The 27227-nt window shown below is 39.8% G+C and overlaps 2 protein-coding genes across 2 annotated transcripts; one reads left to right on the plus strand and one right to left on the minus strand.

The window, feature by feature from the left end:
* The first annotated feature begins 1372 nt into the window (after window positions 1–1372).
* On the plus strand, window positions 1373–11491 carry LOC139452771 (galactocerebrosidase-like). Its single transcript, XM_071234383.1, has 18 exons — window positions 1373–1582; window positions 2023–2091; window positions 2247–2310; window positions 2575–2663; window positions 2773–2937; window positions 3195–3233; window positions 3346–3488; window positions 3889–4006; window positions 4371–4408; window positions 4702–4826; window positions 5068–5207; window positions 5819–5911; window positions 6057–6143; window positions 6668–6809; window positions 8326–8497; window positions 10112–10281; window positions 10613–10689; window positions 11286–11491. Exons 1-18 carry the CDS (start codon window positions 1427–1429, stop codon window positions 11448–11450), a joined length of 2052 nt encoding a protein of 683 aa, XP_071090484.1. The 5' UTR covers window positions 1373–1426; the 3' UTR covers window positions 11451–11491.
* A 7430-nt stretch (window positions 11492–18921) lies between these two features.
* On the minus strand, window positions 18922–26962 carry LOC139453114 (galactocerebrosidase-like). Its single transcript, XM_071234739.1, has 18 exons — window positions 26822–26962; window positions 26246–26314; window positions 25960–26023; window positions 25575–25663; window positions 25265–25429; window positions 24981–25019; window positions 24745–24881; window positions 24093–24186; window positions 23759–23796; window positions 23283–23407; window positions 22802–22941; window positions 22444–22509; window positions 21803–21895; window positions 21542–21683; window positions 21139–21325; window positions 20630–20805; window positions 19619–19698; window positions 18922–19116 (listed from the first exon to the last, which is right to left on the minus strand). Exons 1-18 carry the CDS (start codon window positions 26960–26962, stop codon window positions 18922–18924), a joined length of 2040 nt encoding a protein of 679 aa, XP_071090840.1.
* Window positions 26963–27227: the final 265 nt, after the last annotated feature.

Raw genomic sequence — 27227 nt, forward strand, 5'->3', positions numbered from 1 at the left:
TATGTGGTAAAAAAGCATATCAAACACGAACAGTATAAACAATCATTATTCAACGGTAGAACGTTCAAACACGAGATGAACTCTTTAAGAAAAAATGAACAAGACATCATTATCCCCCTTAGATACAAAGAGATGAATAGATAATAAAGAATAGGCTCTCCTTCTTTCATAACCAATCGACTAATGTTATACGTCTTAAGTGACCATATGGGATCGGTTGCGGGACGCAGGCCTCCTTCGAGTTCACCGGGCTGGTATAAATATCTTACCCTTACTCTATCCGGAAGTTTTTGTTCTTTGCCTCTCCTCGGTGCTGAAGATTCGGAAGTCATGGATTTCATTTTAATAGCATCGGATGGTTTCTTCCCTATTAATCTCGTCACTTCATTATTAAGCGATGATACAACGGATGATAATCGTGTCACCCATTCGGTTGATCTCAATCGTTCGGATTTCATTTCGATCCCATACTGATAGCCAAACAAACGTTCTGCTAATGTCCTGTTAAATCTTTCGACGATAGCTTGACTGCGGTGGGCCTCTCTTTCACCATGCCTTATTTCGACATCGTGCTTTGTTAACAGTTTAGTTACCGATCCCTTTAACTCGCGACCGGGATCTACTTGAAATAGCTTAGGCCATTTTAGTGGTCCGCGTTTTTATATGCGACTCAGTGCATTAGCTACTTCTGTTGAATCTTTCGAGGTTAATGGCTCTGCCTCTTTGTATCGACCAGCCACATCCACTACTGTTAAAGCGTATTTATACGTTTTGCGTTTTACCTTATCATGGGGAAGAAACAAGAGGTCAGCCTGATGAACTTCATTCGTTGTAAATATATCAAACTTCTTCCTCGGTATATAACGTGGTGCCTGTAAATATATTTGCCACATCGCTTGTTTCTTTAACCAATCCTTGGCTACATCTTTAGATACTTTAGCCGCGGTGGCTAATTTTTTTATTGCTACTATACCTTTCCAATATCCTCGTGGGCTATAGTAAATTTTATTCATTATTAATTAATATTGATATTTCTTTTAAAACGACTTTCGTTGAATCACATCATCATTTGTATACTAATAGAAGCATTGATTGGCTCCAGGTATTGGTGAGCTAGAGTCAATTTAACTTAATCTCATAGCTATCGTTGAATCTCATATTCATTCACACATAAAAAATGCCACCTGTAGTAGCGGTATAGGTATATAAATCCAGCTCCAGTGGAGTTGCGGCAGAACCATCATTACCTATACTACTGCTTTTGAAATAAGGGCACCGTTCCTGACGACATAGCAGCTGTTAATCTCTCGTGGCATTTGATATGACTATGATAACGAAATAAGTAAAATATCTCTATAAGACTCATAAGTATAAGTACTGCGACAGACTGGGTCATTCACAAAAGTGTTTGTGACTATGTTCAACGATGTTCAAGCTTCGTCTAACCGAATACATGTTATTACCAGCCCTCCTAAGTTTAGTTCAGTGGAAATCGTGTTGTTCGTTTGAGGTGTATAATTTTGACGACACGCCTGGCCTGGGTCGTGTCTTTGATGGGATAGGAGCCATAAGCGGAGGCGGGGTAAGGTGCTGTTTCTGATATTCTACACAGCGTATTACTATGGAATTTTTATGCATACTTGGAATTTTCCCTCCATCGACATGGTCGATAGATATGGTCCATTTATTGGATTCCACAGCATTATGAATGAATAAGCTGAGGAGTGTGTGGTTGTAATGAGTGACCTGCTTGTCACTGTTCAACGTCGACTTGGTTTGTTACACATACATGTACTATAAATCACTGGTTTGTAGCGCACAAACATGATTATTTATGAACCATCTGTATACCATGTGATTGTGCAGATTGCAGTGGACATCTACATTTAATCACGAACCAATAACTACGCCACTGCCTGAGTCGGAATCTCATAAACATTCAACCCACAATTTTAAACGTTCTCATAATCTAGGACAGCTACTCCGCCTCTGCCATAACTCTCAATGTGTATGTTCTTGCAGGCAACGTCAAAACTACTTGTTGGATACCCTGATAAGGAAAGAAATGAGATTCTGGATTACTTGTTCAAGGTAAATCAACCAGAATAATCCTTACATTGCCCAGATTCATGACCAACGAACCGTATTCATGGTACAGCTCATGTGAAAATATATCATATCTTGTAATACTAACATAGTTTCTGCATATTTTATCAATTAGTATTTTCTCCCCTAACCTCTTTCAGCCAAACTTCGGAGCTTCGCTTCAAATTCTTAAAGTCGAAATTGGGAGCGACACCCAAAGTACAGGTAGGGTTTATTACAGATCTATAGACTATTTACATTTGATGATGTTAGCAAATATTTGTTCAGTAAACTTGCCTGTTATTCTTTTTTGTAACACCAAAGTGGAAGAGAACACTCGTATCCATATTTGACTTTTGCAGAAGGGCGATGAGATTTATCCCAAAAGGCTTGCATATGACATCTATTTGTTGAAAATGTTTTGTATGTAAGTAAACACATATATTTACAATAACATGTGTTCACATTGCATTCATATATATCTTTAAGATGGGACCGAGTCCACCCACATGAGAACACCGGACGAGGAGAACTATGAGCGGGGGTATGAATGGTGGCTCATGATGGAGGCAAAGAAGGTACTACTCCGGATGTAACGAAGTAGCATATAGTGAACATGAAGTCTTATCTTATGGGATACATCCAGCTCTAATCATAAAATGCTTTTAATTGTTATTATCTCTACAGCGTAACCCAGACATAAAACTATATGGCCTCCCATGGGGATTCCCTGGCTGGGTTGGAGGAAGCACAGGAAACATTTATGATGACCCTGATCGGACATCTATGTACGTCGTTAAGTGGATAAACGGGGCTAAAGTTCACTACAATCTAACAGTGGATTACGTCGGGGTATGTAAAGAAGAAACAATACTTACTTAGTAATGATGTTTTATAATAAATATAATTTGATAATTTAAGAAACAAGTATGTCAACTTAATGAAAGGTGTAACCATAAGTTCAGCATTGATGTTCTGTATGTGTTCGACTGATGCCTGTCAGTGGCAACATCTCAATCTTGATATATACATGTACATGTCCCTTTTTGAAAAGGGATTAAATTTATTTAGGATTAAATCGCAATGTATCTATTCTGTTTTGTTGTTAGATATGGAACGAGAGGATGTACAATACAACATATATTAAGGTCAGTATACAGTCTTTGAATAGATGAAGTAATTAAATATCATATATAATAAAACAAACATGTTCTCAATAGCTGTCGCTAGTGACTGTAAATTACCCTTTGTGTTTTACAGACTTTGAGAAAGGACCTTGATGCAAATGGTTTAGCGAGCACAAAGATCATTGCTGCCGATTATGCCAGTGCTTACTCCTGGAAGACACTAACAGCGGAAATACTTGCAGATCCGCAGTTGGCAGCAGCAGTTTATGGAATAGGGTAGATAGTAGTAGACATGCACAGCCAGGCCATCGGGGTACACTTGCACATTACGACAGCCAGCCACATCGTGATCACCGATATTAATCTTCTACACATAGCAAAAAGTCCTGCAAAAAGTGATAAAGTGACGCTGAAGAATAGTAAATAGTTGTTGACATGATGTGTCCGCGATACTCTGACAAGGAATAAAAAGTAAATCAGTAAAAAAACTATATATGGGAGCGTATCGGTGCAAGCCTTAAATATTCTCTCCTATGAGTTTGAATATTGAAAACATACGGTAGTAAAGACAAGCTATTTTATAGATGATAACTTCTTTCTTGAAAACATATTATATAACCATTAATATTCTATGGTATGATTGTATTGGTCGTAATAATGAAACATTGATATACAGTGTGCATCACCCTGGGACCTATTCTTCCGCATCTGCCATTGCCACGGGGAAGCCACTATGGGCGTCAGAGGACTACAGTACCTTCAACAACCAGACGGGGGCGGGATGCTGGGCAAGGGTGAGTAATCTTCATCACGGATGATTTTCAATTTCTTCTTATTTGAAAATATATCGCTAACCTTTTTCGCACGTAGGTTTTGAAATTGGCATTATATACTGAAGTTGATCGACAAACAAGTCAAGCATAGCATTTCTTGGGGAAAACGGAGACGAGAAGCCAACGTCACGGTGGTATTTGTGATTTAGATCTTAAATCGGAAAGATAATGCAGGATGAGTGATCACACTGATGGTAATCACAATTCATATTCTCACATGTCTATTTATTGACTCAGGGTTCGATTCCCATTTCTGGACGCCGTGATATTTCAAGAATATTGTTAAAAGCAGCATAAAATCTTATTCTTGTTTTTACTTTTGCAGACACTTAATCAAAACTATGTAAACGGAAACTTGACAGGGTAAGAAAATTTTCATTGTGAGGCATAATATGACTGTACACGATATACATGTTTGTAATATCGGTGATATGGCCTTGAAAAACAATAAACTGAACTTATATTGTCAGATCTCTCATATCAGTTAACAGCTTGGTAACAAAAAACAATTTGACAGTCATCTCTGGTTGAATTATGCAAATATATGAAACATAACTTCACACAATACACGTATATATGATTTACTTAAACTACCGATGGATTGCCAGTGCAATCCTTGGGCTGCTAATACAATGTATTCATCTGTTTGCGGCTAGCTGTATTGCCTGGGCGTTGATAACAAGTTGGTATTTTGACCTTCCTTACTTTGGTCACGGTTTGATGAACGCTTTGGAGCCGTGGAGTGGTCATTATGAAGTGTCCAGTCCTATCTGGGTCACTGGTAGGTATAGTTGGGATATTTGTCTAGCTTGCACAATGAAACGGCCATTCCGTTTTTTAACATGAGAACATGTGACGTATCTAGTAGGATTCCCTCAGTTTCAAGCCATTGACATATCTTAAAGGTTTGTTATTCAAATTTATAATAGCTTTTATAAAAAGATATGACCTAAATTGGTTAACTGCATAGAAATACTTTTGACACAGTCCATGTGTCTTTATGCTCACATGATATGTTTTAGCCCACACAACACAGTTTACCCGAGTTGGGTGGAAATATCTGAAGCACGGTTCTGGTGTTGGGAAACTGACTCGGGGAGGAAGCTATGTTTCACTGGTCAGCCCCGATGGCAAAGACTTTACGATCGTTATTGAAACAATGGTAAACATGTCTGATGTTGACATTTGCACATTTTCATGACGAGCGAGAACGTTAATCAAATTGTCATTTTGATGACACGCAAGTTATTATGTGATTGTAACTAATTTATGCTGACGACAAATGTCGCCGAAATAAACGAAGATAGGGAAGGATGAGGTATGATGAGGAGTAGACCCACTGGAACTGGCACATTTTTAAATTTCAGAAGACTTTGAAAAGTGTTCTGACATGTTCAGATACATAAGTACGGCTGAAATGGGTGAAAAGTGTCAAAAACTTCAAGTGAAAGTTTAAATGAGCAAATCCGCAACCCAAGATGGTTATTTGCACATATGATTGTTGTATCTGAGAAGTCAGCTTGGGTGAAAGGCATGCTCCTGTTGAAATATAAGGCAAAAAATATCGTGACCTTCCCTCTACATTGGGTACATTTACTCAAGTTTTAACGTTTTGAATTTGACGCTCGTGCACGGTAGGCGGCCATTTGTGGGCCATTCGGAGCTATGTGCCACTGTCCACAAATCACATTGATCCAAGACCGGAGTTCACCGGCCTCTGAGACAATGAAGACGAAAGGAAAATATGATATTTACGACAGCGTTATATTTCAGAGTCATAATGGATCAGTGTGTTGGAACCCGCGTTCTATCCCATGGTATGACGTTTCGCCTCAGAACATCACCCTTGTTTTTGATGGAAGATTGGTGAGTTTTGTAACTGAACAAAATAAGTTAAACACCACAATACACTGCAACATAGATGTTATTGCTCCATCCAAATAAAAGTATTAAATTCGCCGTGTTCACTGCATGGAGTGCGTGTAAAGAAGTCATGTTTGTTATTTTCCAGGCCGGCATTACATACATCAACTCGTTCTTCACACAGTTGCACACTGTCGGCGAACCAACCATCTTCAAACCGTTGTTTCCAATGATGGTTTGTTTTCTGACTTAAGGAATTGGATATAGAACAATATTTGGCCACATCCCTTGTTATAGAAATCAACTTTATCGTTCATGTGGTGGCGAATGTTACGAAATGAACATCCAGGTGTACTTGTGGTAGCTGCCGATTTAAGACATAATTTGTGTGCTTGTGTTGTGTAAGCTGGCAAATGTACTGTTCCCCGATGATAAAGGTCTTTGGTCCTGCTATAAACCACTGTATGTTTGTGGCAAAAAATGATCGACTTATTTAAGGCGTCCCATTCAGAACTGTACGAATTTAACTGTGGCGTAAAATAACATTCACTGTCCCACTCAACTTCGTTGTAAAGTCGCATAATTTAACTCTGTCTCTGAGATTAAGGTTTCGTTCATAGCTTCGTGTATTTAATACCAGTAGTCACTAACAGTTTAGCGTTTCCAATGTATGAGTATTATCATAAATACATAATAGACACACCTCCGGTATGTATGTGAAAAGATTATGAATGCGCTGTTTAAAAGGTGTTTTCTTAGGTTGAGAACAACCGTTTGGACGTGTACCTTGGCGTGGATCAGATTCTTACACTGACTACCGTCGGTCACGGCAGGAAGGGACAATACCCGCATCCACCTCCTTCTGAACCCTTCCCTCTGCCATACACACAGGACTTCGAAAGTAAGATTAGTTATCATGACGAGTAAAATTATGGAGACCAATGTACCTTGTATGATTCCCATTCTGTCCGATCTCTTCATGGAGGTTTGTGATTGCCCACTTCATGGACAGATCCGATCCGAAATGTCCTACATGTAAGCTTGTCCTAAAAACAGCGAATCACGAGGACCTGGTTGCCAGAATGAATGTTGTAGAAAGACTTGGATGATATCTATAAAGGAGAACTTTATACGGGAGGCAGAGCTCGTACAATCGACCATCAGTAGCCTTACCTAGCTCAGTAACATTCTCAAGCTAGGCTGCCATGCCATAAGCTTTGACGGTTTCCTGTATTAACTGCAGATTCATTCATTGTGTTTTAACTGTATTAATAATATGCACAAAATATATTATCATGTGTTTCCTGTAATTGTACTTCAACAAGTTTGTTTTCGTGAAAATCTGGTGTTAGACAAGGAGAAAACCTGTCGCCTATTCTGTTTGTAATATGTTGAAGTGATGTCGAAGCGGCACTTGTATAAGATTTTTTTCATGTACAGGTGTCCAGTTGAAACCAGAATTCTTGACCGAATCGAACATATTATCACAATATTTGTACAATTTTGTACAGCTGATGAAGTGTTATTAGCCACTAATGATTATGCTTTACAACAGGTGTTTAGATTGATATTACCAAAACTAAAATTGGTCATGTATTTTGAAAAAGGTTCATTCCTGTCAATACCTTGTGTTACCTTTCAAATATATTCCAAATTTCCTACAACAAGGCAAAGGGACAAGCTTTGTTCTATGTTCTACAACAAAGACGGACATTAGATTATCACTTGAATGTCAATTGCGGCTTTTTGACAGTATGGTTATACCATTTCCTTTCTATAGATGCAAAGTATGGCGATTTGAAAACATCTCCACGGTAGAAGGTGTCCATTTACGATTTATATCTTTTATCATCGTGAGAAAGCCATGAAATGTCAAGGCTTGGGAAACGTGGAAGACTTCATCTATCAAACATGGTTAAAATGAGAGTGATATTATGTTTTGGGGAAAAATTACGTCCCTGGGAGATTTTTGTAAAATCACGACATATTTGGAAAGCGTAAACATGGATTTGACGAACGTGTACTCAGTTGCATCTGGTTATCACAAAAATACCAAAGTCCTACTTATGTTTATATAACCATTTAGACCATGAAAAAATATATGATATTAACCTACAGTGTTGCAAAAGTGCAATAGATATGTCTTCAAAAGGCACAATGTAAAGTATCATAAAAAGAGATTGTTCTAATTTTTTAATATTACTTGAACATACTGTGGGAAAACGTTTATAGGGTTTCACTTAACTGGGAGATGGAAAAAAAGCTTTAACCGAAAGAAAATGTCCCCACTTTGTAAACTATCTGACATGTGTGATGATATCCATTACTTGTACAAAACTTCAGTTCAGTTGAGTACATTGAACTTGTATTGCATGTGAACGCAACCATTAAGTAATTTCTGGTTTTCATGTTGGCAGGCTACAGAATAAACGAAGAGCCATATCTGTTTGCGCAGCAGATCGGATCATTTGAAGTACACCAAGCAGGGGGAAGCCATGGCCAGGTGATGCGCCAAATGACCCTGAGGATGACCGTCCCTTTTTGTAACCAGACTGCAGCTGGCATAACTATAATCGGAAATACTAATTGGTAATACACACGTGAAACTTATTAAATCTCTCGTAGTTGTGACGACAGAAACACGAAACATTATAATATAGTTCAAAGCGAAACAAATGAACAATAATTGGCATGGATGATAAAGTGTGGACTTGCCAAGACCACAAACTGGCTTCTCGTTGAATAGAATTCGTTTGTATTGTAATATTTGCTAAACATACTGGACTATCCAAATGATACATTCTCAATGATAGGTATAAAACAGCTACTGAACATTAACCTGTGAACATCAATGCTCACAACATCATATAGCGTGTATTCAGTGATTCTTTGGAGATATAAATTTAAATAAAAATCACAGTGATTAATCTTAGGAGCATTTGGTGATAAACATGCCGTTACATATTGTTAATGACAAACCAATAACAGTTTAGATTTTGAAATATTCTTCGATTAATATGTACTCGATTACATCCGTGGTATTACGGAAGAGCTATCCTGTTATTAAACACGTCAAGATAATATATGCATGTACAAATGTAGTATTGCCAAAGGCAGCGTAAAAATGTCTAGTGAATCTCAATAGAAAACGTATAGTTGACAAAGTCATCTATGTCCCCCGCCCATTTTAACACGTTATGGTCCCAAACAAGGTAACTGACACAACATTAGCCCATGTCAAAATAGCTGCAATGGAAATTCTGAAATAAACAATTCTAAAACTCCTTAATATCAAATGGCACTAGTGGCAAGGAAATATTTAACAGTTTATTTGTTATACTCCTTAAGTAAACCAATCCTATATTAAAACTTAAATCCAACTTGTTGTCATGGAAACATAAACAATATTTTTTTTCTAAAAGTGTATATATCAAAAGGCACCAGTTCAGTATGTGCCTGGTAGACATGCAAAGTTTTGTAAGAAAGTATTTAACGTTTTTTGAGTTACGCTCTGGAAACGAACACCACCCCAATAGAACAAAGTCCAACTTATTGCCATGGAAACGTGAAAAATAAAAATTTCTAAAATTTTTAAATAGCAAGAGGCACCAGTGCAGTATGTGTCTGGTTAACATGCAAAGTTTTTGTTGGAAAGTATTGAATGGGTTTTGAGTTATGCTCCGGAAACAAACTCTACCCCATAGAACCTAAGTCCAACTTGTTGCAATGTAAACGTAAAAAATAAAAATTTATAAAATTCCTAAATAGCAAAAGGCACCAGTTCAGTATGTGCCTAGTAGACATGCAAAGTTTTGTAAGAAAGTATTTAACAGTTTTTGAGTTATGCTCCGGATACGAACAGCACCCTTATAGAACCTAAGTCCAACTTGTTGCCATGGAAACGTAAAAAATGAAAATTTATAAAATTCCTAAATAGCAAAAGGCACCAGTTCAGCATGAGTCTGATAGACATGCAAATTTTCGTAGAGAAATATTTAACGGTTTCTGAGTTATGCTCCGGAAACGATTTCGGGACGCACACACGCACACAGACACGCACACACACACGCACACACGCACGGACACACACACGGACGGAACCCATTTCTATATCCCCCGCCAACTTCGTTGGGGCGGGGGATAATTACAACATTGTTTGGCAATACGTTACACTGTCATATCAGTGTATGTAATGTGTTCCAGGACGGACATTTACGGGGAGGCTGATGTGTATAATGATGGCACGGATGCATCCAAAGGAGTCTTCATTGCTGCCAGGGTCTCCAAGGGAGGGTGTAAGACTGACTCATCCCAAGGCGTGTTTTTCTTTTTCTACCCTCAAGAGAACGCTTATCAACTCGCCCCTACGTTGGGTGAGTTCCTCCATGTGAATGATGAAGATCGCCATTTACAGAAACGGATAATGAAAGATGAATGTTAGAGTGACGTGATTTACAAGTGCTGTAGAAAGATCGCGAAAGTTTTACAAAGGCCAGTCAGCTGATGCACGTTTGTTTGCTATTTCATATTGTTATTAACGCAAGGCACAGTAGTTTTATCTCCTAATTTGACAGTTACGTGACGAACAATCATTAACTTGTTACGATCGCATACCTGGAGGACCTACATAACCTGATTGATATACCTGATTGATAAAAATGCCACAACTATCACCTAACGTCCATGCATTGACTTTCACCTCAGGTCGTGGGAGTATTTTACAAGGCGGATACGTAAGGGGCGTTAACAAAGGTTGGAATAACATATCCTTGAATGTTCAGGTAAGCATTAGTTTGTAGTTAAAAGATCCTGGATAAACTTCTAACATATTCAGGTATACGTGAAAATCTGTCTCAGTATGCTTTGCATCAACAAAGACATTGGAACGACACATAATTGTGTGTGTTTACAGTAGTCTTATCTTTTCTCTGATTACATGACCCCGGCAGCCAAAGAACATTTTTCTAGAACAGGCTGACCTTCACCTTTAACTGATTTACGATAGGCCTTTCTTATCCGTTTCCCGATACCTGGTGTCATCAATGCAACTTTACTGCGATTCACAAACACCAGGTGCCATGGCTGTATTTTACTGGGATTCCTCAGTGTAGGTTCCTGCTTCGTTGTTATTATTCTCTATAGCCTTGTTATAATCTTTAACAATTGAAATTCAAGTTTGAATATTTGGGATACAAGTAACAAATTGCTCAATTGCCCTTTTGTAATTTTCTAAATAAGTTTACAGTTGAATCATACCTCACCGTAATTGCCAGTTTGACATCACGATTTGAGTAAGTATGATAGGAATATTGGGAGTCTCATGTTATCACTGGAATGTTACCAACTGTGCAGCTGTGTGGTGTTCTACATATTTCAGGGAACAACAGCGGTGGGCAAGGTCAACGATGAAATAGTGTTCACTTACTCTAACCTCCCGTCTGAACCGAACCAAGGCTTTGTGGCTGTGGGAACAGGATCACTTGGATACGCAGATTTCGACAATGTGAAAATAATGAGTCCTTCTGGAACATATGTCCCTTGAGCTGTCCGGAGTCGTGCTTCTTGACGTCAATAAATGAAGGAGTCGGAATAATCATTTTCACGATTGATATCTAATTTATTCCATAGTCTAAAGATAAGAGTGGCATGACGTTTCGTGAGCCAATCTGAATTACTTAACTATGTTTACAGCAGATCTACTTTGGTACCAGTCGCTATATTGGTGAGAGGGTGCGTGAGTTACGAGTGAGTTTAGTTTAAAGCCGCATTAAAAACAGTATGTCAGTGGTGAATAGCCCAGTGAAAGATTTATCATAGGGAAATTAATTAAATATTATTTGTTATTTATATTATGCTCTTTGGGATTTTTATTTATATTTCCATGACAACAAATTGAATTCAAACGAGATTGAAGGGATCGTTTCCGGAGCATATGTCACAAAATGTTTCTCATTGCTTTGTATAATGCAAGTGCTGAACTGATGGCTTTTGCTATTGGGGTGTGTTTTTATTAGATTCGCGTTAACAAGGTCAAACGGGGGGGGGGGGGGGGGGGGGGGGGGGGATATTGATGACTTCTTGTTCCGTCTACATCTAATAGTCGATAGTATACAATAACCATATGCAATGACAAAATGGGGTTTCACTTACGTCGTCAAATAAATATTTTTAATGTTTATTTTTAGTATTATGTATATCGACATGGCATAATTAAATATCAAGCTCCGAAACACAGACATAGGATCCAAATCAGTCTCAGCCATCGTATTATCAACGCAATCCGAAATCTGAAAATGTTTTCACTGCGGGAATACATTTTTATATTAAACTATATCTATAACCAATTTCCAAATAACGACATAAGAAGAATTTCTATCGCTCGTTGTTTTCTGTTTGTTTAGGATGAAAAAAGAAATTAACATTTTCCCTTTATAATATCGAAATCTTCATAGATCACGGATAACCAATCAGTGTTTAGAAATGCGTGTGGATATCGTCTTAAAATATATTTACGCTGTCCTTACAGTCGGTAGCCCAGTTTCTGGTTACGCTCAGCCAACAAATCGACTCGCGGCACCTGGTGAGCCCCAGCGGGCAGTGTTAGACAGTCGGGTAGAAGCCAGAGATTAGTGCCCCTTAAAGTTAGGAATCAGGTCTGAAGTTAATGATTAAAATAACCATTAAATAATCATATTTTAGTAATATCTAAATCGTTCACATACATTTACATTCTTTGTTGTTTTTCATTTTAGTTTCGTCAGCAGCATGCAAGGGTGAAGGAGTCAAGAGTGGTACTTATCTTAAACTTATTGAAATTCCCATTTAATTGAACTATTAATTACTAGTATATCGGTTTAATACGGTTTAAACCCCTTGATGCATTTTCGGATCCTTTTGAAAGTCTGCTGCTCCGAAACTGTCCGTCTCCAGACAACAAAATGAAAGTATCGGAATTACAACCGACCAAGGTTATATGTATAATACTTGGCGGTTACAAATTTGAGTCAGAGAGAGTGATATTAGAACATGTACCAAGGTACGTACTTCACATATCATAGTAAGAACCATTCTTCCTCCCCCACTTCCATTGGTGTTTCGGGTAAGATATCCTCAACACATATTTGACGGTTTTTCATAATGGAAGGGTTTTCATACACGTGTTTTAGTTTTCACTGTAACTTGTTCAGTCAATGTGACACCATTTTCGAGGTTATCATTTTACGGGAAACACAATTTTGGTCAGACAGCTCCGTCAACTGGTCGTCTAGCACGAAACGGTTCCTTACTTGGTGGGCATCCTACTCAATCCTGGCATTGCCGTAGTTGTTGGGATAGTCGTGATGGTTCTTTCGCGTAAGTGACGTAGCCGTTTTAATCTTTCATGTGCTCTAGTAGTAATACGAGTACGTGGTCGACCGGATCTGGAAAAGTCCCGTGTGTTTGCTAACGGTTCAATGGTATTGTTAGGGTGAAAAAACCCTGCTTAAGCTGAAGATGATTCTCCTGTTTGCAAGATGGCGTTGCTACGTTGGGCCTCTTTCACTCATAGCATATTTTCGCTGTTCATTTGCTGTATGATTGTGATGACATGCAAATGAAAACCAAATATTTTATAGCCCAACAAGGGATGTTGCACGTGGAGGTCATGTTGGTGTGTTTCGGCGCCAGGCTCTCTCGTAGTTGTGTTTCTTCGTCTGTTCTATCTTTTCACCAAATGTCTACAGTGCCTCATTCTTTCCATACACATCAATCCCAATCCATGCAGAAATTACCAATTCATTTTTTGCATTCATTTTGTCGGCAACACTATCAGATATTTACGATTTTACTACTTTTATGTTTCTTTTTTTGGCAGAGTGTATAAAACATTTTCAACTGTAAAATTAAAAGCAAAGTATGTGTGTATAAGGAGCTTTATATATATACTACTCAAAATGTGATAAGGATCACTAGGTGATATGTGTGTAAGTTACCACAAACATAACAAAAGACATGACTCTGACTCAGAAACGTGTTTAATCATGTTATGAATGAAAATTCATGAACGGCATGAACTTGTATCAATATGGAATGTTTGAAATCTGCAAACACCAAAAGGCATTTCATTAAAAAATGTTAACAGCAAACAAGAGAAAGAATTACACAGTTATGAGGGATAGTCCATCATTACACTTAGTCGATGAAGTGTCAATATCGAGTATGACCTCCCCTTGCATCAATGACGGCCTGACAACGTCGAGATATGCTGTCAATAAGCACCTGGATGTTCCCAATGGGAAGGTTGTTCCACTCTTCCACGAGGGCATGTCCGAGCTCTGCCAAAGTCGTGGGTTGTGCTCTACGGCGTGAAAGGGCAACCTGCAGCATGTTCCAGACATGCTCAATCGGGTTCAAGTCCGGCGAGCGCGCTTGCCAATCCATGCAGACAATTGTCTCCTGCTCAAGGTACTGCTCAACCACCCTGGAGCGATGAGGACAGGCGTTATCATCCATCAGGATGAACTCAGGGCCAACAGCACCAGCGTAGGGTCTGACGTACACATCGAGGATCTCATCCCGGTACCTCACCCCCGTCATTGTTCCTCTCTCCAGGACATGAAGATCTGTCCTTCCATCTCTGTTGATTCCACCCCAGACCATGATGGAACCACCACCATAACGGTCATGTTCACTGATGTTGGCATCATGGAAACGTTCACGTTGTCGTCGCCACACCCGCTGCCTCCTGTCTGTAAAGTCCAAACAATACCTGGACTCATCGGTGAACAGAACTGGAACCCAATCGTTCCGTGTCCAAGTGACATGATCTTCAGCCCATTCCAATCGCTCCCGCCGGTGTCGAACAGTCAGGGGGATTCGGACACATGCCCTTCTCGAGTAGAGACCTGCATTGTGAAGACGATTCCGTATCGTGTTGACACATTCACCCCCGAGGCGTTCAGGAGGTCGTTACGTAGGCTGGTTGCTGTCCAGAAGGGATGACGTCGTGCCTGAAGAGCCACAAAATGATCTTGGCGTTGGGTTGTCGACCTCTGACGACCACCCCCATGTCGGTGTGCTGCTGTACCAAACTTTTGCTGTCGGGACCAGGCCCTGCTTACAACGCTCTGGCTGACGTTTAGTGCATTGGCAACGTCACGTTGTGAATAGCCAGCATCAAGCATTCCAATACAAATGCCTAGTTGTTCTGTCGTCAGGCGACGCCTTACACGTTGAGGGGGCATTGCGTAGATAAACGTAGTGTAAACACTCAATTGAGTTTACAGTTTCAGAATGAATCAGACACCGTTGCCTGATTGGAAATCGTGCAATGGTAGCAAAAGCATGAACTGTGATGTGAAACGCATTTCCCATGGCATGAAATGCACGTGCACGTGTGTTGGAGACGTTTTTGATTTCACTTGAACACAATATTGCCAGTTATGCAGTTATTTTGTTTTTTTATTCAGAAAAATATCTACGATCCTTATCAAATTTTGAGTAGTATATTTGAAACACTGATTATCGATGGGTTTTCAAACTATTCTCTGATGATGAGCTTTGAATATCCTAAACGTGTTCAGTGACACTATCAGATAACATGCTTACCAGGACCCGCACTGACAAGGTACGTCCTGTTCTCGGGGTAGAAGTAAAAGAAGACCCCCATGTTATCATCTTCATGGCAACCTCCGTGATCCATCCTGACTTCCAGGATCTGACAGGTGACGTAAGGTTTATTGATACCTGGCTTTCCGTGACTACATCTGATCCTAACCCCCCAACCCCCACCCCAGTTCACAAAAAAAAACCACAGAATAATAATGTTGATGTTATGTACTAACAGCATTTGGAACATCAAGTATTTGCATAACAGAAGATACATTAAATAGATTTCCATTTCAATTTCGATCAATTTCGTATATAAAAGAACGGAGGATGAACTCCTATACATGTTGTCTGTACTTTACAAGCTCCTTTACATTGTAGATAAATAGCTTTACACATTCCAATGTGGTGAAAGATGTGCAGTTAATACAAAGTACAATTAACAACACGATTACGTATGTAGTGGCAAAATATTCATATGCAGTCAATCACAATTGTGTTTGACTGTATTATGTCGAACGTACGGTTGTCTCGAAGTAAAGCTTGGTTCCTGCGTATTCCTTCTGCATTCATTATTTTCGGTGTCGTCGAACCTCTGATAACGCGAGGTATTTTATGTAGATTCCTTCAACTTCGAAACAACAGTTTTTGACTGTATATTGAAAGCACTGTTTACATGCAAAATTGGAATTATTATGACTCTTTGGATACGTTTTGGTATTTTAGGGTGGTTAAAGCTAAATTATACAATGACAATGTTGTGAATACTCTTAATTTCAATGTATTATTTTACAAAGACCTTGACACTGTGGAACCAGTTTTCCCCTTGATGAGGCAACCCCGGGAAAAATGTCGACGTCAATGGCCATATTACTGTCCTGTATAGATAGATATACGTTACATGATAGCACACATTTTCAAATGGTACTCCCTCTAGATGTTAATAGTTTGGGCTTTATTTGAGGCGCCAATCAAAGGACAATCACGGTTTGCAAAGATATCAACACAATTGTGCGTACATAAAACAACAATATTTTAAACCACTTAAGAACCGTCACCGGTTTTACATTTATACCTTCCTAAACACAAAAATAACAATTTCTTAACAGGCTGCTTATGTATCCATAAACACACAATTATAGAAATCAGTGACATCTTTCAGCACAATACTGCAACCAAAACCCCGCCCACCGTGTTATCAGCTAATCAGAAAACAGAAGTCCGCAAGTGGGCGTGGCCTATGTTTTGTTTCGGATTATGGAAACATAAAAGTGTTTTGCTTGGTTAGCCAATAAAATGTTAAGAAACCGGGGCGACATTGTTCGAGATCAAGTTCTACCCTTTGCGCAAATGCAGGGACGTTACGGCCCGTTGCAGCAGGGTAACACAACACTCTGCACGTGTTGTAACAGATTTTTATTGACATTATTAATTGAGTTCCGACACCACCCCTCTTTCAGTTTTTCCTGTTATAAGGTATAGGTTTTGTCAATGAATGTGTTATGATAAAATATTGATCACACGAATGACAGAATGTTATGTTATTTTCAACATGTGAAGCACAGACCGCCTCCGTGGTTTAGTAGTAAAGCGACTGCCGGGAGAGCGGAAGGTCGAGGGTTCGATATACCCAAGGAAGTTAAACGACGGTACTTGTTGTTACCCTGCCTGGTGCTCGGAATTAAGACTGAGTCTGAGTGTATTCATGTTAAACTGCATGAAAGGAGAACATATACTACAGTTAGCAGGGGCAGTGGCAACAAAGAGTGAGGGTGGGTACTATAGAGACCAAGGGCAGAAACTATAAGAAGTTGAGACAGATATTACAGGAAGTGATTACGGATATTATAGAGGGGAAAGGCGGACACTACAGAGAGTAAGGCTAGACACGACTGAGTAAGGACGGAAACCACGGGCAATAAGGACGGAAAGTACAAAGAGTAAGGGTGGTTACAACAAGGAGTGCGGAAGAGGACATAGAGGAGTAAGGACGAATACTACTGGACTAAGGATTGATACAAATGGGAGTAAGGACGGCTACTACAGGTTGTATGGACGGAGGAATTCAGGGGAAGAAATGATTCCCCCAGTACCTCATGCATGTCGTAAACTGAACGGGTAACAATGCACGGTGACCTGACTTGTCATGGTGCGCAATGATATGGACCGTGATCAAGCTTTAAGTCACTTTTAGTTTTGTGTGTGAGATATTGATATGACGTTGGATGTATCCACAATGAAAAAAAAAGACTTAATAAATAACAGGATTATTTATAATGTATCCTCATAAAAATACCCCGCAAAACCACATTTTGATTAAATTTAGAAGATGACTTTATCATTGATTGGTACGTACGCTAAGGTCAACATTTTGCATAACAGTCAACAGCTGACTCCGGTCAATGTTGTTGAAATGACAGGTCCAAGGTCTAGGCCATCGCCAGTCAATAGCGTGTGCTTCAACCCTGTGAGCTGAGAACTGCCAATCGGAGCTGGGATCACACCCTTGGGAAAAGTCGCTCACTTATTCTGCACTGCTAGAACCAGTTGTGGTTGTGGTTGTCGCAGGTGTCTGTCCACCTAGTCCCATAAATGTTCAATTGGGTTCAAACCCGGTGATCGGGAGGGCTAAGATACATGTCGGCCATCAATGTTGTATTACTGTGGGTAGGCAGTCGCTAGTCGTGCTGTGGTAGGCCCAGCGTTGTGCTGGTGTACGACACTGGCGTTTGTCATAACGGGAACAACGTGTGTAATGGTTCTGGGCGGGGGGTGTCGCACGGAGTCGACCGGATCTGGGTCGGTCACGTGTTAGCACATGTTGATATCGGTCCCATAGTCTAGTGATGGTGCTTAGGGACACATTAAACGCCCTGGCTACGACCTGGATTGCCTCGCTTCCAAGCGGCCAAGGACTTTGTTCCTTTTGCGTTTCTCTGAGTAGTGGCATGTGTTGCCGGCCTACAGTCGGCGAAATACAGGTGTCAGGCAATGGAACTCCTGCACTATCATACTGGTGGTGTTCATGTTTCATTTTGAATGAATTCGGTGACTGCGTTTTGTGACTGTAACGATGGGAATATGCTGCGTCTTGTTAGTTTTACAAATGTTGTATCACTAAGTCGACACTTTTGACTTTAAATACCAATTGTATCACTTTTGCGTTTTTCATGAGTATATTATAGTAGGGTACACATCGGTACCTCTTACCCTGACTGAGTTACAACAAGATAATGAGGTTAGTACATATCTCATGTTTTATTGAATTCACACAAGTGAAGTTTGAACTATCACCTGTCACGTATATACCTGGTAACGAATAGGGACAGAAACTGAAGAAAATTAACAAACACTGTTAGAGTCTGGTTCAAGTATCACATTACGAAGATTACGATTTGACATATGTTGAACAAATATTTTTCTGTTCATGTGTTTTGTTTCTTGTATGACGCTTTCATTCTTCTAAGTCCTTCTTTTGGATCAGAAATCATAATGTTATCAAAGTCAGCTGCTCCGAAACTGCCCGTCCCGAGACCTGCAAATCCAGACTTGACTGTTGAAGGAACTGACGTTTCATGAAAGAGACTTTGACCATTGACGAATGCAGCCGCAGTCGTCCCCTGTGACAAGAAAACAGGAATGACAAGGTATCTTCTCATAAAACCAGGGAAAACAACCTAGGATCTACATCTATACGTTGACAGGTTTCGTCATGGCCAACGTGGGTATCTCAGCCAGACAGTTTCCCATGCACTTCTTCAAACAGGGAATTGACTTGAATGAAATATTAATAAAGCACAAAACTGTCAAAACAATCGGACAATATCAGACAAGTCAAGGTATAAATGAAATAAATGTGTGTTTCAGGCGCCCTTATTAGTTGACAGGTAGGACCAATTGTTTAGCATGTTTACAAAATAACAAACATAATGTTTTAATATTGTACAACTAGTTAAATAAGTCATAGAAATTGCTTTATTTGCAAGTCGTGGGGGCGGTCGGTGTACAAGAAACATAGTATTGAAATAAATGAGATGACAGCAGCGAATAAAATAACAACAACATATATTATTGAAAATGTATAAGATCTGCATAAACATCAACAGTATATTCTATATATACCTGAACAAACAGGCCTATCACATTCCAGTCGGATATGTAAACAGAACCGATGTTTCCTTTGGTAAGGACGTGTTTCCTCTCTGTAACAAACAAAGGTTATAGCTTTTTGGTTATTTTAAACATGATAATTATGGAAGCAAAGTATGTATGTGGAGATTATCTCTCGCTCATTTCGATATCTTGCTAGGTATCTTCCTGTGGCCGCCATGCACTTGTGTTTGCACTCTCGCTCATTTCGATATCTTGCTAGGTATATTCCTGTGACCGCCATGCACTTGTGTTTGCACTCTCGCTCATTTCGATACCCTGCTAGGTATCTTCCTGTGGCCGCCATGCGCTTGCACTCTCGCCCATTTCGATATCTTGCTAGGTATCTTCCTGTGGCCGCCATGCACTTGTGTTTGCACTCTCGCCCATTTCGATATCTTGCTAGGTATCTTCCTGTGGCCGCCATGCACTTGTGTTTGCACTCTCGCCCATTTCGATATCCTGCTAGGTATCTTCCTGTGGCCGCCATGCGCTTGTGTTTGCACTCTCACCCATTTCGATATCTTGCTAGGTATCTTCCTGTGGCCGCCTTGAACTTGTGTTTGCACTCTCGCTCATTTCGATATCTTGCTAGGTATCTCCCTGTGGCCGCTATGCACTTGCGTTTGCACTCGTTTACGTTGACGTGTTTTTGAGTTTTTGACATGTTGACTTTTTCTCGGTCAGTCATCTTTTCATTAAAAATTTTTTACTCCATTTCCATTCCTTGCTTGGTATCGACCAGATGTATGGTGTTTGTGGACATGTGGTATAAGTAGGTAAGAGATCACCTCTGCAGGTAGATTTTAACGCTTGTTGAAACCCACAGTACCACTGATTGGGTCGGTAACTACTATATACAATATGTTATCTCTATTAATGTCCTGTAATATATATTTGAAATGCTAGATATCGATGGATGTAAAGTCTAATCTTTGATCCTGCATATCATTAGTGATACGATATACTAGTGACGATTCTCACCAAGATCAGAGCTGACCAAATATGTCTTGTTCTCGGGATAGAAGTAAAAGAAAACCCCTGTGTTGTTATCTGCATGACACCCTCCATGATCCACCCTGGCGGCCAGGAACACACCCTCAGCTCTGTCAGGTGACGTTAGGTTGATTGACACCTGACACTCAATGAATATCTCAGACCTGAAGGAAATGGCAGTGTGGCAGTATGTGGCAGCGAGTGGCAATATGTGTCAGTATGCGGAGGTATGCTGCTGTTTGCTTACACTTAATTAAAATGGTACTTTTAAACTTTGTTTTTCGAATTTTGTTTTCCCAAGCCAGTGGGACAATTTACTAAGTTTACATTAGACAGGACCAAGTTATAAAGGGTAGGTCTGAAAGACACAGACGAAGCAATGCTTCTGTCACCTATGGAAAGTAGGTTTCGACACACGAGATGGACCTGAAATTGGCCACTGAACAAAATGTATGCCTCCACACAAACTAGTCATTACAGGTGGTTTGACCACTTACCAGTAATACTCCCCTACCACCGCCAGCGATACCCCAGCCTCTTCTATTGGACACCATGTTGACCAGGACACCGGCCTGCGTGTCGTGACCTGCCTCATTACCTTCCCGTGATCACCTCCCACGTGTGTTGCTTCATATGCTCCAGTTTGAGGAGATATCATAAAAGGTTCTTCATACTCTCTATAATCTGGCACAATGGATAATTGGAATGCATAATTATACTAATCATATAACAATAAATGATACTGAGCGAAAAGTATCGAATCTTTCATTTGTCTTACTAGTCGGCTCTATAACGTTGCTGAGTCCTTTCGAAAACGAGGCATTTCCAATTAGACTGTAAATTCCTTTTGACTGGGAGCATTAAGTTGTGTATTAGAACGTGAACTGAGCGTGTACTGACTATTGAAATCATCCATATAAGGCAAAGGGAATGGTTTCGACGGGGGAGAAGGAGGGTAGGACCCCTTGCCTCCTGTTGTCAGAGTTGTCAGTGTGTACACCTGGTTTACGCCGAGACTCAAGTTTATCTTTCCATCTATGACCTGCAAAAGATTGACGGAAGGGATTCAAAGGGGAATTAGTTAACAGGATAAGCCCGTAATCAAGAAGAAAGAGCATTCCCATCAGAGAAGGTCTGTTCATTAATCTGCACAATACATACCTGCATAGATGGTTGTTTCTCAAAAACGTGAGAGTCTGTCAGATTATCCAGATTCAGCTGAGTGAACCAGACATTCACCGTTCTAATGGCAGCCTGGAACAAACAACGGCTTTGGTTTAATACACACAGCAATAACATGTACACATATTATGTCAATAGGCAGCGTCCTCTGTACTTAATTACTGCTGGGATCCGGTGGAGAATAGGTCCAAAATTAGGGGATACTAATTCTCTCTCTAGAAGTACTATTTAATTTGTGATACGGTACTATTACACACATGGTAGAGTGGTATTGTCCTTGTGCGTGTATTCTTTCAGTGAGTGAGTGAGTGAGTTGTGTTTAACGCCGCTTTTAACAGTATTCCAGTTATATCACGGCGTGTCAGCTTAATGTGGGAGGAAAGCCCGAAGTGATGAAGGTCTCAGACGTTTACCACTTCGGTGAAACCAACGAGCACGGGTATGGTGCTGATAAACCTAGAAACATAATCTGGGCGAACCGAGATTCGAACCCACAATCATAGGTTTCTGGCGTGCCCAAGGGACGCAACTCTGCACAGCGAATCGCGGCGCCTTAGACGACTGGGCCACCCGTGCCCCCTGTGTATTCTTTCAAGTACATCTAGTATCAAACCACTCACTAAGCTGCCTTGAAGTTGTAAGGTGACATTCTCTGATGCAACTGGAATACCGGTTTTGTGGTCATTCTGTAAAATATGACTGTCAACAAATGAGGATGTTGACCACCAAACTACAAATATATTCAATATTATGTTAAGGATTTTATTGGGGTATAAAGTGAAGAAATAACATAAACTCTTGGTGCTATTTTTAACACATTGATCCAATTTGAATACAAAACGTGGCTTTTGTGTGTCACCCCATATAATAAAATAGAAGCATGTCAACAATCCGATCTAAAAAACGATCGGGCTGTTAAAAAAAGCATTTACTGAAAACGTTCATCTGTAGTCTTTGATTAAAGTATCAACAACTTACAACTGTCTCAATTACAATGGTAAAGTCCTTCTGGTCCGGGCTGACCAAGGACACGTATATGCCGCCATTACCGAATCTACCAACTCCGGATCCGTGTTTCAAGTAAGTCCAACCAGGTTTTGTGAACTGGGTACTGTGAGCTTTTATAAGTATAATAGATTTATTGGAATTAATGAACAATACGGTTGAGGTTAGAAAACATGAATAAACATAGGATCGCATTTATAATTATGCTTCAGATAGAACCAGAAAGAAGGAAAGTCCAAATCTGGTTTGATGAAATGAGGATATAGAGGATGGATTCCATGTACAGAATATTCTCGAGTATGTAGACGGTACACTCCATATTAGTACCGAGAACATATGTGCATGATTATTATGGTACAGTTACACACATCAGAATGGTGACATGGTTGGTGTCAACATATGGTGTTATATGAGGATATGTTAGCCTATGGATGTATTCATTATTACTCCATACCTGCCAGGTACACACCAACAGGCACAGTGTAGAAGCCGCTCCATGGTTCTGAGGCGTTCATGAGGCCAGTCCCTTGATGAGGCAGGCCCATATAGAATGCCGACAGCACTGGCCACATGACTGTTCTGTGTAGATATTTTTAAAGAAGTAAGTGAAAGTAGACATGAAAAGATTTGGGAGTAAAAATAGTTGATTTCGCAACGACAACTAGCGTTTGCAAAGAAATATATCTCCAAAACTTTGCTTTGGTTGAAAACAGTTGGCCACAACATTTTTGTCGTTTGCAAATTCGTGTTTTTTATGTATGATCACGAATGAAAATTGACCAATGAAAGCAAATAAATACCTGGGATGCGTGACGCGTGACTTGACATGAACTCCTTAATAATCAGTTGTTCATTTTAATAAAATTGTGAAAATTATTCGACAAATATAAAGTTTAGTAAGTTATATTATATGTATAAAAAGGTACTCACCCTGTCATGAATCCGTTGACATAGTTTAAATGCCAGCGCTACAACACAAAGTGTATTTGTTATGTCACATTTCTGAAAGAGCAAAGCCATAATCATATGTGCTTCCTGTGACTTTCAGAGCGTTTAGCCTCGCCATCCAAGTGTGCAGCTATGAAATGTCATAGTATTGTTACTACTGGGTTGCATAGGAATTCCATTATTTCTTCCCTTTGTTAAACGACCTGTTTACAATATTACGGTGAACGTTTGTGAAAGATTAAAGCCTAGAGTGTGCAACTGCTGTTACTATTGTATACCCAACAGTCCTAAGCCTAACGAGGTAACATGTACCTACCAAGTACAGGGTGCGAGAAGAATCCTCTGAAGCCCACAGCTGTTTTCCAGTGTCCAAAGCAAGCAGCGAGCTGTTGGTCTCAGGATAATGCACTCTGAAATGGTATGCAACTTAAACTTAGTGCAAATAACCCAGTGTAATTAACTCATCATGAGGATGGGGGGTGGGGGGTGGGGGGTGGGGGGGATGGGGGGGGATAGGGGGGGAGGAGTGGTCAAGCGGTCAAAAGCACCAGGTGCAAAGATCGTATCCGGCTAGTGACTGGGTTGTTATTCAACCTTGGGACCAACAATGTTTACAGGTCTTCACATTGTTGTCACTACCCCTCTACAGTACATTCACCCTGTGCACTCAAACTAACCCACTCATCCGATGCTGCATCCGGAGGGCAGCTTTGGTTCCATGTGGAGAATGACAATTGGGACGCAAACAAATCCACTGGTCGGGGAACAAATAAAACTGCATTTAAGCAGGACAAGTGCGGTAAATAAATGTATTATTTATTAATACTAATAGTAAGCTGCAAATCAATTCAAGACTGTGATGCCAATTGTGTTTTAGGCCCATAATATGAACACCATGCATTAGTGTTGATATCTCAATATTCCAGTATTGAATAGTTAGTTCGTTAGTACTATCCTCCACAACTCACCCAATGGCATATATAGCGTTAGCTAAATCTGGATCAGTTAGAACCTGTGATGATATCTGGTCCCAGTCTCTGATGTCATCAGCAGCAACAATCAGGGTGTTCTGAAGAGCATGTTGGTCCAACATCTTCCGGAGGACCTGTTGTTGGATAAAACAGGTGACATTTCTGTCAGTCACAATGTTGAATACTGACGTGAAAATGAGATGCTTCTTCCTATTCCAAATAAATTCTTATACCTTTATGTAGGTGGTCGTGTACCGGCTCTCATTCCATATCTGTAAAACAAGAAAGTTCGACCACATGAAATCTAACATTATTAAATTATTACTACACATAAAAGGTATCTATTGAATGTACATGTACTTTTATCAGTGAAGAGTAACTGCTTACCACTGGCTTGAAAAATTGTTATTAATTGGTATTACTGTTATATGTACAACTCAAAGTTATCTCTAAACATAACGATAATCCCTTGTTTATGTATATGAAGGTATGTTTATTCAACAGAGTATCTACGTACACCGATGTAGTCTATGTGAAGTCCGTATTTCGACTTTGCACCCAGGATCCACTTGACAATGTACATGGCTGTCTGTTCAGGGTTGGCGTACACGTCCCCCGTGTCCCCTCCCAGCCAACCAGGCCACCCCCAGGGCAGACCGATCAGTTGTAGGTCAGGGTTACGCTGGAGAAGAAGTGGTGGTGACGTGAAAATGGAAAACGGACGAAAAACTTCTTTTTTTCAAAGAAAGAAAAATAATTTTCGATTTGTATATATACATAATTAGATTATACTTTACAAATTTTAGGATATACTTGTACAACATTACCTTTTTGGCTTCCAGCATAACCCACCATTCATAGCCTCGTTCATAGTTTTCTTCGTCAGGGCTGCGCATATGAGAAGCTTCCGATCCGTCTATGCAAATAGAATCCACTGGGATGTTTATGAATTCCGTTAAAAGTATTATGTTTTAGTGCCATAACACGTAATGTCATATATGATTAATTTAAGCAATGTATGCTGACGAAGCCCCTTGGCTTTGTTTTCTATTAAATGAATTATATTTTAGTACAATAACTATAGATATGATTCTTTATTTTCTATGTTTAGTTTTCACTTGCTCCAATCACCGTATGTGCTAAAGGACAACCCCATATACACAGTGCTCTCTGCCTTCTACTAGTGATGTTAATGTGTTCATGTTTTTCAACCTGTACTCTGCATGTCTCCTCCGATCTCGACTTTAAGGAGCTGGAGAGCAGCACCAAAGTCAGGCTGGAACAGAAGATGTGAAGAAGATTAATGATATATATTAAAAGGATATATAGTTGTAGTTACATCAATACACTATAGAGCCTTCACACACTTGTGATCATTTGGGGTAGCCAAACATCGGATGAAAAGAATCTACATCTTGTTCATATAGTTCTCTCATCTGATCGGCTTGATTAATAGAGCCTGTACAGAAGATTGTCATGAATAATTCGCCTGTGTTACCTTAAACATATAGTCCAGTATTTCATCTCGTTGTTTTTTGGGGTAATTGACCAACAGTTTTGATGTTGCCTGGAATTGAAAGTGTTGATTTCCCACTCACGATACTCAAACGATCATCAACAACATACAGGTAGCTCACTTCAAAGCGAATACAAATGTCAGCATTCATCCGGTAAGTCTGGGATGTTAAACTAGTTCACCAGATCAAGACAGATGAGATTGATAATGTTGACAGATGCATGCAAAAATCCTAAATGTATTCTACATGCTCAGTATATATTCTATTCCTTACTGAATGAATTACTATGTTTACAAATCTATGAAATGAATACGATTGTCAACCAATATCTAAATGGGTGTAATGTTGGGTTTAAGATTATTGCACTTACATAGCGACGTACCAATGTCTAAAAGTGGGGTGAAACTTGGTTTAGCGTCGTGTTCAAGTTTATTGCACATAAATAGTTACACATTCAAACAACTAACATTTTACAAAACATTACAAGAACATCACAAATGTGAGTGAGTGAGTGAGTGAGTGAGTGAGTGAGTGAGATAAAGACTAAACCAACTTACCCCTCCACCACTAATTGCTCCGATCCCGTCAAACCGTCTTCCCAAACCATCGGTGTCATCGAACACGTAGGTCTGTCTTTCCGAGCACAAATAACCCTGCACTCCAAAATACAGTAGTACAATCTTTGCGGCGACGTTCATATTTCCGCCAAATGAACAACGTAACGTGGAGCTTTCGGAACCACTTAATAAACTCAACCTTGGTGTTGTTAATATGTGAATGAGCACCTACGTGAGGAGTTCATATATTACGGGATGACATGTTATTGTATCTAATTAGATCAAGGTCAAATATCTGATCGAATGTCATCAATTCACAAGAGTATGATAATGACAATCAAATGTTATACGTATCCACAGACAGTTTTGACCTGCGTATTGGCCAGACAGGTGATAACACGGTCAA

The sequence above is a fragment of the Haliotis cracherodii genome, unplaced genomic scaffold, assembly GCF_022045235.1.
Source record: "Haliotis cracherodii isolate W230 unplaced genomic scaffold, xgHalCrac1.p SCAF_9, whole genome shotgun sequence".
In the NCBI taxonomy this organism is placed as follows: domain Eukaryota; kingdom Metazoa; phylum Mollusca; class Gastropoda; order Lepetellida; family Haliotidae; genus Haliotis; species Haliotis cracherodii.